Source organism: Melozone crissalis, unplaced genomic scaffold, assembly GCF_028551555.1.
Source record: "Melozone crissalis strain CALT ecotype California unplaced genomic scaffold, PUWL_Pcris_2 ptg000056l_1, whole genome shotgun sequence".
Lineage (NCBI taxonomy): Eukaryota > Metazoa > Chordata > Aves > Passeriformes > Passerellidae > Melozone > Melozone crissalis.
Window position 1 is genome coordinate 3,516,528 of NW_026535834.1, and position 15,318 is coordinate 3,531,845.

General features: G+C 39.5%; 1 protein-coding gene across 1 annotated transcript in view; it reads right to left on the reverse strand.

The window, feature by feature from the left end:
- BRF1 (BRF1 RNA polymerase III transcription initiation factor subunit) overlaps positions 1–15,318 on the reverse strand; it is a 170,704-nt gene that overhangs the window by 103,018 nt on the left and 52,368 nt on the right. Inside the window, exon 4 of the mRNA XM_054286701.1 lies at positions 794–825. Within this exon, the coding sequence (XP_054142676.1) occupies positions 794–825 (32 nt within the window). The remainder of the gene's footprint in view (positions 1–793; positions 826–15,318) is intronic.

The window sequence follows — 15,318 nt, forward strand, 5'->3', positions numbered from 1 at the left end:
GATACAATACCTCTTCTTCTAGTTCACATTGTGACTGTTCTTCACATTACTGTGATCATTCTATTTCAAAACCATCACCATGAAAAATTACCTGTGTTTAGAAGGAAAACAAACCTTCCATTCTACACATGTCCTATTTGGTCGTGAGCAATCAAAATAATTCAATCAGAGTTTAGAAAAAGAGAAGAAAGTTACTAAATTTCAGAATTAAAGATGCATTTGATTATTACAATTCCAGCAGATTGCTTCAAGCAATAAATAGTCTTCAGAGGGATGCCATTTACCAAGACAGCTGGGAGGACAAAAATAGATGCAAGTAACCTACTCACATTGTATGTAAAACAGTTGTAACAGAGAGAATGAGGATAGGACAACATATGCCAGTAGAGCTCTCTATTTCTATTTCCATTTCTATTTCCACAGACAGAGCAAGTTCGTATTTCTCTCAAAATACATTTTATAAAACACAGTTCTGAAGTGCACAAATACATTTATGCAGCATTACCTACCAAAAAGGTTATTTCTGTCGTCAACAACTGTTGTTTTAAAAATATGCAGCATCTGACCCTGTGCCACTGCAGTGACTCTGAATCCTGATGAAAGGATCATACCAACTCCTTCTAAATTGTATGCAGCATTAAAAGCGAAAAATTTTTCTGACATTTAATATTACTGGAAAATTACTCAGATTTCCAAACTCAGTGATTTTCCACTCAGATTTTTTAGAAAAAAACTGAAACATCTTAAACTTTAACAATTAAAAAAAAAGTCAAAATAAAAATGGGTACAATACCTGAAGAAGGTCGCTGAGGTCAAGTAACATGTCTGTGAAAGAAGTCAAGGAACATACATACTTCTTGAATGTATTTTTTAATTTCATTTCATTAGCAAGCCAAAGAAAGGGAGGACGTAAACCCAGGTTAACTGTTAAAGAAACCAAATATGGGTTAGGTCAATTCACCACTTATGCTAACAACCAACATCCAGTTAATTGTTCAGCTGCCCAAAACACCCTGCCAGCACCTGCTGAATTTACTGCTCAAGTTGACAGTAACAGAATGATCACAGTGGTGACATGGTCTCAGAGAGCAAGCCAACAACGTGTGGGACCTACAACACTCACCACATCCTGCAGCCCAAGAAGGACCCAGGGGTAAGGGGCCCTCTGCTGTGCGCAGACCCCACCCCAGTGCTGGGACCCCAGCACAGGAAGGACACTCAGCTGCTGGACAGAGTTCAGGGAGGCCACCAAGATGATCAGAGGGATGGAGCAGCTCTGCTATGAGGAAAGGCTGAGATAATTGGGATTATTCAACCTGGAAAACAGAAGGCTTTGGGATGACCCAACTGCTGCCTTCTGGTACCTGAAGGGAGCCTGAAGAAAGATGGAGAAGAACTTGTAGTGACAAGGGGGAATGGCTTCAAACTGAGAGTAGGGTTAGACTGGATACTGGGAAGGAATTTGTGAGTGTGAGGGTGCAGAGGCCCTGGCACAGGTTACCCAGAGAAGCTGTGGATGCTCCATCCCTAGATGTGTTCAAGGCCAGGCTGGATTGGGCTTGGGGCAACCTGGACTAGTGGAAGGTGTCTCTGCATGAGGCAAGGGGTGGAACTAGATTACCTTTAATTCCAACTCAGGCCATTCTATTATTCTATGATAACTAAAAACAGTAAAGCATCAAGATAGAACACCCTTATTACACTTTAGAATATAAAGTATCATCAGTCTCCTATGCCAGCTTAGGAGCCCAGCAACACAGATGGAAGAGCAAAGAAGAAAAAGAAGAAAGAAGAAAGAAAACTGAAATAAGTTTCTTTTGCTCTCTTCTATGAGGTCAAAGAGCTGTGAAGGGAAAGCTGCTTTGGCTGCTCCTTTCTCCAGCCAAGCAAATCCAGTGTTACCCTTCAGATTACACTCCCTTCATGATGTACTGTGCTGCTGCAAAATATTAGGTCACCATCTATTCATTATGGGCACGCTTGGAACACATAATAGTTAAAAACAAGCCAAACCACTACAAGTTTCCATCAGATTTAACTGAAAGCAAGCACATTTATGGCTGCATTCTCTAAACATTGTCCAAAACAGAGGAGGAAAAAATAAAAGAAAGCGCCACGAGGCCCAAGGTGCAAAGGTAGCCCTTTTGCTGCTGTTAATGAGCACATGCTGGATATCCTATCAGCTACTCAGGTGTGGCTCACATGCTGTAAAAGGGTTTTATCATTAAAAGGAGTGTCAAGGTAAAGTGTGAGAGGAGGAGAGAGAGTGAGGCACGCAAAGAAAACACGTATGCAGAGCTGTGTGTGAGGTTTTGTATGCAGCAATGTGCTAAGAAATCCAGCATTAAACAAAATGCAGGGACACCAGGGTAGCTTGGTGCATGCTGTGGTAACATAAGTATTAGTGAATGTTCTTCAAGTAATCCAGGGTAATACAGTGCCAACTCCTCCTACACATTATCAGTTGAGGAAGGAGAGTAATTCAGATAACATAATCAGTTTATACATAAACATTTTCCTTGCAAAGAACTTTTATCCTTGAGCATTTCTACCCTTAGTTTGCATTCGAAGTTGTATGAATGTACTCCAAATTTGTTACAAAATTTAATACATTATGTTAATATTATTTGGTGGAAATTAATTTCCACATTAAAAACCACAGCAATGCTAGGTAGTTAATTAGCTGAAAATTCACTATAGCTCTGAAAAAAAAAAAATCAGAAATCCATTATTGGTAGTATTATGCAAGACATTACAGTAATCTGAAATTTTAACACAGTAAGGAAACTGCTAACAAAAACCATCTGTAAAATACACAGCTTAGAAATCTACACAGAGCAATACTGAATTCAGTGCAAATTTTTTGTAAAAGTGAAAAAAGAGAAAATGGAAAGACGTTAGCAATGCAATTGCCAAGGAACCATAATAATTGTCAGCTCATCAAACAGATCTAGGAAGAAATCACTATGCCAATTCTGTGCTCAAGAAATATTCTAAGTCTGAAAATGTTCCCAGCTCATTATTGACTTGAAGTGCCTGATTATTCTATGCCCACCCTGAGATACTGGCCCCAATGAGACAAAGCAAAATTATCACTCATATCTGATAGATCTCACCACAATTTAGGAGGAAAAAAACCCTGAAACACCAAAAGAAATGCATCTCATAGGTTATTGAGGCATCTTATAGGTTATTGAAGTAAATAACTGAGTGGTCCTAGAGCCTGGCTGCTGTCACTGGAGACAGAAGAGGAGCTGGAAGGAGCATCAGTGCCAAATGCTAATTCAGATTTTAGGTGATTCAGAGAGGTGCTTTTCTAACCCAGGCATTTCAGTTACAGTCATGAAATCTGCAGAGCAGAGTATTCTTCAACCTCCTCAAACTGTTGAACGCACTTCGGTGGAAAATCTGAACTTATTAACACATTACAAATGCTTAGGCTTTATTACTGCTAGGAAAACAAACCCACCTTTTTATGCATTTATAATGACACAAGATCAGAGCTAAGGAGTGGGAAATTCACAAGCAACTCTGAATTAATTTAGAGCTACACTATAGATGCCTTAACACACAGCTCCCTTGCTCCTTAGAGAAGTTAGTTCTAATGTCCACCAAAATTGTAAGCAAAGGTCACAATAAAAATGTGGTGCTTCTGGATTTCATTTAAGGTAGCCCCCAGCAATCTCCCTCCCTGATTAGATGTGCAGCTACTACAGCAAAGCAAAAGGGGAAACTTGAGTCATGCAGTAGCACTGGGCTGGCCTTTACTATGAGCATTGTGGGCACGATTATCAGCAGGAAGTGGTTGTAAAAACAGCCTGTTGTTTTCAAACTCCTTCTCAGAGCTGGAACCGTCCAGGAGAACATACAACAACAGCTGAAAACAGCAGATAATACTTAATATGTATTCCAAAATTATACAATCGTAAGACAAATGTTTTCTTTGAGGCTGGAAGAAAACAATGATCATTTTACATATGGAGACTGCTACCCACATGGAAAAGCTCCTGAAGGGATGGAAAGCTACTGGTACTGTGGATATACACCCATGCAAATAACAGGGCACAAGGGGACATAAGTTATAAATGTGCCCAAGTTAAAAAAAATAAATGGAAAAGAAAAAGCATTAACAGTTTAAACTACTTTTACTTTGCTATTAAGTCTTTAAGCAAGTTTCACCAAAGTATGCAACTCTCTGTCCATCACTAGAAATGTCTAAATCAAGATAAGTCTAAAGGCATTATTTAAAACAATTAAATTGAAGGGAATCCTTGAGCCAACATGATGCAAAAGGTCAGACTGAGTGGCCAAAATGTTCCTTTTCTGCCTTTATAATGTGGATAATATGAGAACTCCATGATTCACAGCAAGAATGATCTCATTCTCAGCACCAAAGGAAACAAAAGTTCATGAAGAAATGAATAGTACCGGAAACCTAAAACCCAAAATACCAAAACAAGCATGCATTTGTACTTCAGAGAGACCTACATTTTCCATATTTCAGCAATCCTAAAGTACTTTTGCAGAAAAATCCCCCTGATTTTCAATAATAACATCTAGCAGGAGGCAAATCCATTTGCAGGAATAAATTGTGCAAGACACTGTTAAAATAACAACTATCATTTATAGTACATTTGTTACCCCTCCTAAAAAAAACTTAAAAAAATTAAAATCTTTAGTGTCTGACAATCTACAATAATCAGGAAATCTTGATATTATTTCATGCTACTGTTCCAAAGTTCTTCCACTGAGTAGCATGCTTGATCTGGGAGACACAGGCCAGTATTAAGAATCAGAGAGAAGGCAAAGGGTCTAGCATTTATTTTAGTTATTTAATTTTTGTAAGTTACCCTTGGACCATTTTTTACTTATTTTTACAAGCTTACTACAAAATCAGCCATACCATGGAAGGAGGACTGGTGTCAAGGAACTGTGACTGCAAACCACTCAGGAGAAATCTGACATCCATAAAAGTCCTGCTGACTGTAATGAAGTGTCACCTTTATTCAGCTTAAGCTAAAATGCTTTGTGTTTCTCACAAAAACTAAAACCAGATCCATTAAAGTATTTAAATATATCTTACTTTCTGTACTCAACAGCAGCAATTCAGCTGGTTGCAAATAAAAAAGCAAAGCCTAGTAAGAAACATGTCTGAAAAGCAAAAAAGAAAAAAAAAAGAATTTTACAACAAAATTTTCTCAAGTTCTTAACAAAAAGAAATATTTGCAATTTCAGTGTCAGGGTTCTGGATAAACTACATAACAAATGGGAACTTCCCAGAAGCACTTTCTTTAACAAACACATGGAGAAAAGACAAAAGGGAGGCTGAACACAAAAGTGGGGTGATACCAGGGTGAAAATCTATGACAGCATTTGTCTGGCCCAGAACCTTTCAGATCAACACCCAGTTCCCAGCCTCCCCCTTCCATAATTTCATACACCATATAATTTCTGATTGACTTATCATGATTATACCTCTGCTGCTATACAAATTTTCACCATTTTAATTAGCCATTAATTGAGAATGACTGACAATGCTAATTGTTTAAAGTAAACATTTCTCTTTCCAACGACACCGAACTAAAACAATTAGAAAATAATACCCAAACTCAGTTCTTTTGTAGAAAACTCATTTCTGACAACTCTTATGAAAGTTTTGCCTCAAGGCTGAATTCCCACAGAGCCAGCTTCCAAAATTTCTTCAGTCTCCAATTTTGCCTCTGCAAAGAAGTCCACACAGCACAGGCTGCACTTGAGTACACAAATAAAAACAGCACTTAACAAATGAAACTGCTAAGCACAAATGCTGTTTTTATAAAAAGCAATCTTTATTTATGTGTAGATTAATGCACGATAAAAAAAGAACTGCATTTTGGTCTGAGGGCTTTTTTTCTTCTTTGCACACAGCTGTATCGCTGTGCTTCATAAAAGCGTATTGCTCTGAATTCTGCACTCTAAAATCCCCAATTTGAAAACAAAATCTCCTTCCCCATGTCTACCAGGACATTTGTGCAGCAGTTCTCTCCCAGCACGTGCAGCCTCAGTGCCTTCAGAGCCAAGGCAAAGTCAGCAGCAGGGATTCAGCATGCGCCAGCACCAGGCACACCAAAGGCATCTGGGGCTGCATTCAGCCTGCCTGGCCCTGTGCCATTGACTGCAGGGTGACAAGGGGGCTCTCTGGCTCACCTGAGACCTGAAGAGCTTTGACACCAGTTCTGCCCCACACCTGCCCCTCCAGCAGCTGCAGACAGGAGGGATCCAAGCCTGGGAGCTGCATCAGCCTCAGACTCCAACACACGTACAGCTCACTCTTTCCTAAATTAATGCTGCAGCTTTTTTTTCCTCAATAATTGTCTTCAGAGTCATTGCCATTTACAGGAACATTTTCCAAAGCACCCAGGCTGGCTGAATATGCAGGGAGCATTCAGCACTTCTGAAAATGCTGCCCTTGGAAAACGTGGGGCTAAGCTGTGCTCCCAGTGTTACTGACTTCAAGTAAAAAACCTGCTTTGTGGGGTACTGCCAAGTATTTACACAGTCACATGTAAATTTTTAATAGTCACATATAAACTTACAGCACAGTGCAACACAACAGAAAAAAAAAGTAAAAAAATATATTTCTTGTCTCATAATGCTTGTACAGTCAATTTGCAATTATAAAGGGTATCAAAGGGATAAAATATGCAAAGAATATCCATACTAAGCCCCTGAAAGATAATCTAGTTAGTATATTTGCTTAGGGTAAAGAAAATTTAGGCATAGAATGAAAATGTAAATATTAATTTAAAAGTTCTGAGAGACATGAGGTTAATCTTCAACTTGAATGATGTGGCCATGTATAAATAACAGTTGGCTATATTCAAACAACAAAAAGTCTCCAAACAAGAAAGAGAGACCCCATCCCCTGAACAGTAAATTGAACAAGCACTGGCAAGGGAAAACAAGAGAGGTTGCTAGGAGAAGAAAGGTTTAAGGAAGAACTTGAAAGAGCAGGGCTGGCAGATGAGAATGGGAGAGAGGCAGCAGGAAAGGAGCAAACCTCAAGATGCAAGGGGAAAAATAAACCAGAATAAATTGTAAAATCACTGCAGAAAACACAAGCAGGTATGAAAGTGCATAGTCCAAAAATCTGCACAGTGACAATTTGATAATAAAGTAGAATTTTACAAAGGAGCTGGGAAGGAGGACATTGATAGTAAAGATTTAAGTAAAGTAAAGGAGTTCAGTTCTCTCTTTTCTGTGTGTACAAAGTCTATAAAGGTTATGACTCTTGTACCAACAGTGAAAGAAAAGTTCCAAAGAAGTCAGAGGTGCAGACTCAGAAGAACTATTCTGAGATGGCTCTCAAGAATTCAGCACAGCAGCAGTGCACGCATTTGGAAACGTGGAGCAGCTGCCTGAGAGAAGCAGCAGAGGAAAATCACTGCCTGCTCAGAGGTGGCAGAGGAAAACCAGCAGAGTCATCAGCCTGACACTCTGCTTTTTCAGAAAACTCCAAATGCAAGAGTCTGGAAATATGTAAAAATATGAAAAAATTTTAAAAAAAAATCTGCCATAACTAGCTTGATTGCAGCTCATTACCACCCCCTCCCCATGGCTGCTATTTGTGCAGCAACCTGGCAAACCAGCCAAAGGAACTATCTGAAATTAAGTCTTGTCTTTTTGCCTGTTTGCAGCTGGATTAACTCCCCAGCTCACATGTAACTGCATCAACACCTGGGCTGATAGAGGGCAGGGGATGGACTGAGGGAGGGCTGAGAAAGCAAGGCCAAAGCAAGATATCTTCTTTCTGAGGCTGTGCCAGCTCACAGGGGCTTAACACATTCTCCAAAACTGGAGCCTGAGACAATCCCTCCGTCACCCATCCCACCTTCTCAAATTTCTCTTTAAAGTTTGCACAGTTTTTCCCAGCTTGCTGTAAAACACAAAGACCTACCTTATCTGAAAGAGAAGCCTTAAAACAAGTAAGGAGGAAAAACAAGTAAGCAGTTCCTGCAGAGTAACTGCTTTATAGAAACCCAAAATGTTATAAACTGATAAAACCTCCCCTGTTTTAAGTACAAACACAGTTCCTGTGTCAGAGTTGTCACAGTACCACTCTGGTTTTACCCTAGTAAGCATTCACCTATACTTCTTAAAAAAGCAGCATTGCAGTGCTCAATTAAATCAGAGTAAAACCAAATTCCATGGACACAGAATGTTTTACATTTCCCACGCCAGAAGCCAAGTGTTACATCTTAGCTTTCATACCCACACTGAGGCAAATGCACTGGTATTAAATGCTCCTGGGTGAATTATCTCAGCAGACCTTTGCTGGGATGGGAGCATGGCAGCTGCTGTCCCTGCACCGGGACATGCACACAAACTCAGATGCTGCTTTTCTGCCAGGATCAGTGGATTTGATTTATCCAGGCATAGGCATGATCTAATATCATACCCATAAAACACTGCCACTCATCTAGCAAAAAAAAAAAAAAAAAATTCTGACACTAGAGCCTTTGTTTTAAGAGAAAATACAGCTTCAAAGGGAATTAATTGCATCCTTGCCCTTCCAAGGCTGCTGGCTCTTTAATGGCCTTTGGTGGGAAGTACAACAATGGGATGTGTTAAATTTCCCACTCTCAAAGGCCTTCAGAGAACCATCTCTGCATATATCACACAACACAATGACAAACCCTTCTCCATCAGATGCCCACAGGCACACACCTGCAGAAACCTTTCATTACCTGAGCTGCACCAAAGGAGCCCTTGTGCTCTGGAAGTGGGCAGTACAGAAATACCCTTCCTCCTAATGGTGCATTCCTGCTGATCAGGAAACCTCAGCTGGGCAGGTGGAAGAGCTCTGTGCATTCTTACCCTCCCTCACACCCAGAGCACTCCCCTGGGCAATGTCAGTGTCATGGCTCCAAGCATGGCTGGCTCTCTCTTGGGACATGGGTGGAGCAGTGCTTCCTCAGATGCTGCCAAACTGTTCATTACTATTCTTGCAGTAATCAAAGTTTGATTAGAGGCATTACAGTAACTCACAGCAACTTCCCCAATCACCTGTGTTCCTTACAGAACTTGAACTCAGCATGGAGATGGAAACAGCTCTCAGGACAAGCTCACCAGCAGTGCTTGGAAGTCAGGACAACCCCCCACTCTTACAGTGGCTGAACTCCTCCAAGCAGCCTGGTTTAGGGATTATCAATAAAATGAATACAAACAGATGAAGCTGAACTGATGCACTGCATTGGTGGGTTGAAAATTCCTCAGCCCACGCTTTCACCTTAAGAAATGCCTACACTAAACCTAAAAAAAAGATTCCTGCATGCTCACTGTAGCAGAAAACCACATAAGTCACAGCAGCACTGAGGTTTGCTGAATTTGGTTTGTATTTCAGAGCTGCCTTATGGTTCATAAATAGCAGCATATCCCAAATGAGTTACTAATAAAGCATTTCACCAAATTATATAATAATGCATCTTGCCCTTTAGAGTACCACTGGAGGAGTGTTCAGGGGAGGTTTATTGGGCAACAGGAGAGGAGAAAACTCAAATTACCTCCAGGATATCTTGGGATATGATAACAGACAGAAGCACTGAGTTAGCACTCAGTGTGAAGTTACCAACCTATGGACAAGATGCAATACACAAACACATCTTCACTTCTACTTCCCAGCAATGCACAAGTGAGACATTGCCTTTAGCTGTCACAGGGTAAGAGGATACTTCCACTGATACTTTCTGTTCAGCCCAACTGAGCAAAGCTCAATAAGAATTATAAAAAAACCTAAAAAGAAATGTAACAGCTTTTCTAACTTTCAAAATACCAAATACCAATTTAAAATACCTTTCAGGGCTAGGGAAAAGCAATGCATCATACTTTGAAATGAATACAATTCTCAACATGACACATTCTCTTGAAGGATCTAATATAGTGGATTTTAAAGTTAAAACAAATTTATGTCTCAAAAGCTTCTCTCTAGAACAAGATTCAATTTGGTCCTTGAACCAGCATAATAGAGCAGGTGGAGGGAGGAGTTTGCATATCTGAGATTTTAAAGGCAACTAACTTTTCAGAGAGTTAAATTACAAGAATAAATCTTTGAGGTGATCTATTAAGCAGGGAAAATACAGTCACAGGCATTTGATACACTTTGTATTTTATCTACACAAAAGGATGGGAAACAAATGCTTCCCTTTGGGAATCTATCTTTCCCAAGAAATTGAAAGGCACAACCCAGAGGGACTCTTGGCTGTGCCTCAGGACTCTGGATTTCTGTTTCCATTTTTGCCACTGCCCGACAAAAAACATTCCATCCTTTATAATGTTTTTGTAATGAAGATAACAGCTTCCCCTTCCTTGGTAAAATGCTCTGAAATATCCTGATTATCTATCTACTATAATAGTCTGCTATTTTGACTCTGGGGTTCCCAAGTCTCCCCAGAAGGTCACAGAAACAAGCTTTCAAATGTATTTCAGCTATAATACCCCAGCAGGCGACTAACTTTATGGGCAACAATTCTTTTTCAGACCAGCTCTCTGCCTTTGAAAGACCCATGCTGCAGCCCTTCTATGCAAATCAACAAAGAAATCTGTCCCCCTGTGAAAAACATGCAAAAGGGTTTAACTGAGAGGCATCCTGAACTTATTGCAATAAAGAGATGCAAGAGATATCACAGATTCAGTCACTCCTTTCAAGTATGACAGTCCTAATTTTCATGCTTCTATTATCCAACACACATAGCTAAGCACCTCCTACAATAACTTTAAAAACCTTTATTCAATTTTAATATTTAATTTGATTTTGCATCAATTTGCTCTAAAATCACTTTGTAAGCACACATATCCATTTTCAGTGTTTAAAAAAAAAGATAAAGTGAGTGGCAACTCCTTTGTTATTGGTTACACATCTTTAAGAAGGAATCATTAAGGATAAAGGAAAATTTTACTGGGGCAAGGTGTGTGGGGAGAATGGAGGGTAGGAAGGGGACGGAATACCCACATTGATATCCTACTGAAAACTTGGGTATTCACTAAGCAATCTGGTACAATTCATTTGTCAAAGATATTGGAATTCTGTTGGCATTACTGTCAATATTTCCCTCACTTAGGCAGGAACTCAAAGCATCTCAAGACAATGTTGCACAGCATCAGTTAGTGAACATACTGAAGTTAATTTACTTGCAAATGGTATTTCCCACATTCTTAAAAGTTAACAACATTCATTAAATAGCTTTAATCAAGCTGGAAAATAAGGTGTTTTCCTGAAGTGTCATTTTAAACTTTTATCCTTTTATTATCTTCTTTTGAACGCCGCAGCAATGGCAAGCACTTATCTCACGTCTCTCTTACAGCACAGAGACTGCTCTGTCATTATCAGTTTTTAAGAAGCTGTAAACTTATCTCAGTGGCTGGAATTCCTCATGAGAGAAAGCAAAAAAAAAGTCAGTAATGATGTACATATCATCTGCCTCTGGGAAAATAAAAACTGCCAGTGATATGCTGGGAAAGATCTCCTTAGACGCCTTTCAGGGTGTCTTGCAGCAGCTTTATTGTAACCCAGCAGTGTGATTTCAAATAACATTATCCAGCAGGCTGATGGCAAGCTCCTAAAATACAGCTCTGCTCTGAACAACTGAGAATGATATTGTGAGTCTCATGTTTACAGCTGCTCGCTGATTGTGTCATATTTGCAAAGCTTTCAAAAAAAAATTATAACTTTTTTCTCGCTAGTGAGATTTATAAATTCAGCTTAGAATTTAGCTAACAAGCTCAGTGTAGAATTTGCTCCTCTTGGAAAATTTAGCTAAAAATTCCAATGTATTTAGCCAGTATACTTGGAAAAGTATAGTCTAGCATCTTAGAAGAATTAAATACAAAGCAATATGTACAACAGGGTTCCTACACTATGGGAGGCAGCAGTAAGAGGTATAGATGCACACAGGACACAAAAATATCCACATCTTGATGAAAAAGTCATTTTGCTTCTTTTCTATGCCTCAATTTCTCCAATCAGAAGATGAGAATACTGACCTTCTCCATACAACACTATAAATTCTACACCTCCACCAACAGGACCCTCAGCTGGGAGGGGGCAAACTGGAATTACAGTTCTACTGCCACAACTGATTATGCATTAGGTCAAGAGAATAAGATATAATTAATACATTTGTGAAAAAAGAAACACACAGGAGTAACCTTAGAGAAAGAAGCTGAACTAGGTATACCCACCCCCTCTCTAAGCTTGGCCATTCACCTACAAAAGATTCCACTTGTTTGCCTTTCTCCTGGCCTCACAATTCCCCTGTTCCAGACTGCACAGCAGCAATAGCTTCAAAAGGAGAATGGGCAGTGTTCAGCCCTGACTCCCCTCTCAGCTTTTAACTCCCATTACAGATGTGAATCTGGGGTTTGTGCAAACAAACCATTGTGAGCAGGGAATGGAGAAATTACTTCCATAGGCCCCTTCTAATCTAAATTATTCTACAATCCTGCATAGGGCACAGGCTTTTCTACATATTTCATCACCTTCAGATACATTACCGGTACAAACATTTCCCTGTATCACACCTCTGCCTGCTGGAGTGGAAAATACCCTGTATTGTCTTTCATCCTACCCTAGAGCCTGTCAGTAGGCAGGACTGTTGTAATAAAACACTTTTGTCATGCTACATTTTGATGCTTTTTTTTTTTGATGCTGCCCTCACGTTGTGGATACTGCCTCTCAGGAAACGGTGCTCCCAAATTCTCCAGCTGAAACAGGAGGAAAAGTGACCAATTCACAGCTCTGCTGGGAGTGCTGCCAACATTATCAGCAGAAATCAAGGACTGGAGCATTCTCTTGTTTCACCATTGAATTACTGTGAGAAACAGCTGAGACACTGAAGCCACCCATTCAAAGTCTGAGGAATGAGAACAGCAGCAGAACTCAACACTGGAGTTGCTTTCCTCTGCCACAGGGAGAGTTTGGAATCAAGGTGAATGATAATAAATATTAAACTGGACATTGACAAAAAATATTTTTCCACTGAAAAATATTAATAATCTGAATATGCACTGGAAATAATTATTGGCAATGAACTGGGTCCTCCAGATGTGACAAGAATGCAGTGATCTGGGAGTCCCTGAGAGACAGCAGCACAGATGCACTCCAGCTGGTGCATCCTCTAGAAGACTGATCCTTTAAGGACCAGAAGTTTTCAAATGGAAAAGAAAATTCAGCTTAGATTTTGCAGAAGTTAAAAGCACTCACATGGGAAAACCAAACTTTGAACTCCAGATAAATACAAATTGAATGTTCTCTGATCCCAGGTACCAAGTGAGAGGCAGCAGCTGCAACCTCCCAGCGTCTCTTTAAAAGAAGAGTTCCTCAGTAATGACTGAAAATTATTCTGCATTTCTTTCCTCATTTCCCTGGAGATCAAGGATGATCCACTGGTGATTTCAATGGCAAATTTCAAAAGAAACAATCTCAATTTAGACAGCCCAGTTCTTTTGTCCAAAAGCAAGAAAAGCATCTATAATCTCAGAGCCTTCAGAGATGGACAGGCAGAAAAGCATTACTCTGGGAACCATGGATTCATTAAGGAAAGAAAAAAAGTGTATTTTTAATGCAAGTGAACTAGAATGAGGCAAAATCCTTGCAAAGCAAGGGCACAGTGGTGCTTTCTCAGAAGCAAGCAGGCTCAGGTAACCTCTCAGTTTTCTGCAGTCTAATTTGAAACACCAGCTCCTTGTCTGCCCTAGAGTTGTGCCACACATTACAGCCCCTGAAATGAAAAACCAACTTTGTTTTCCCTTGGAAGCTGCAAGGCCACTACAGGCACAATAAAAAGTTGAAAAGAGCAATTGCAGAAGGCAAAATACTATAAAACCTAAAAGATAAGGTGAGAATTTCTCCTGACAATAAGACAGAGGCAATGTTTGGAGTTCTGGTTTTTATGTAATAAGGACTTTTCCATTTCAGTTAGTACATGTCATATTGCTGAATATGCATTTACACTGCATAGTCTTTTCTCCATATTAAAAATATTATAGCCCAGTAGAAGTTACATGCTATTTTCTGTCTACACTAAAAGGCTTCTTTTTTCAGTCTGTATATCTCCCCGTCTTCAAAATTTGCTTTCCATTATGATACATGACAACATAAAATATATTGTCCACTGTTCCTCCTTGCATATCAACACAAAAGGAATCTGAAGAGCACTAAGATTTCTACTCCCTGCCTAGGCATAAGCTAAGACTTTATATTTGGGAACCAAGCTGATCTTTCATTGAAGAAACAACAATATATCTCCATTTAAAAAATACTGATTAGCAAATCTCATAGCACTTTACTAACACATGCAGCCAAAACATCACTGAGACTACTGTGTTTCTCCCAAACTGGAAGGATGTTGAAAACTTAAATGATTCACTTACAGCTGATGTAAAGATGAGAGCTCTGCAATTTATGTTTTATTGTCAAATGTTTAAAAGATTAAAACCAAATAAAATACACAATATACAAGCTTCAGAGCACACGTTATCTTTAACATCTTATTTCCAATTAGCAAGTCAAAATAAAGAAGACATGGGGAACATCTGGCTTCAAAAGAAAAGCTCTGGAAGAAATCAAGATTTTGGTTCTTTTGGGCCTCATTTAAGGCTGCTATTTTCCCAGACTCTTGAAACTGGATGAGATGGAAAGATTATTCTCTCTCTCAAAGAGGGGAAAATAGCAGACATACCACCACGTGATTGAGTATTACATCATTCATACTCCCAACAATACTGAGCCAGTCTGGCAGCTGAACTGAAAAGACATTTTCTTTGCCTTCGAGGAAGGACACGGGCTCGCCGTAAAGGCAGAGGAGCAGGGGAAAGTTAGAAAAGGCTCAGCTCCCCATTGCACTTGGCATGAGCTACAAAATGCTAAAAGTGTTTCATTGACAAGCAATTCCAGTGTGAGGTTTAAGAAAATTACATCATGCAAACAAAATCCTAGTGACAAATATCTGAAGGAAAGAAGGCAGCTCTTGAGAAGGACCTTTACCCATTTTTAAAAGACTTATACTTTACTAGGATGTGAGAAATCATTATCAAGACCACTTTCAAGATATAAGGCCGGGTCAGATGTGAGAATGAATCCTGTTTTTACAAAACAAATTTGACAGGTAATATTGTTTCTCTAATATACCTTCACTTTGTTCTTACGACATCAAAAACTGCCAAGATAGAAAAAGCTGAATAAGACTTAAGAATAGGATAAAAGTGGACACAATTTGAGAAAACCTCAAGCTAAAATATTTGCAGATAGCAAGCACAGGAGGGCTTATAGGTCTCAAAGCACTG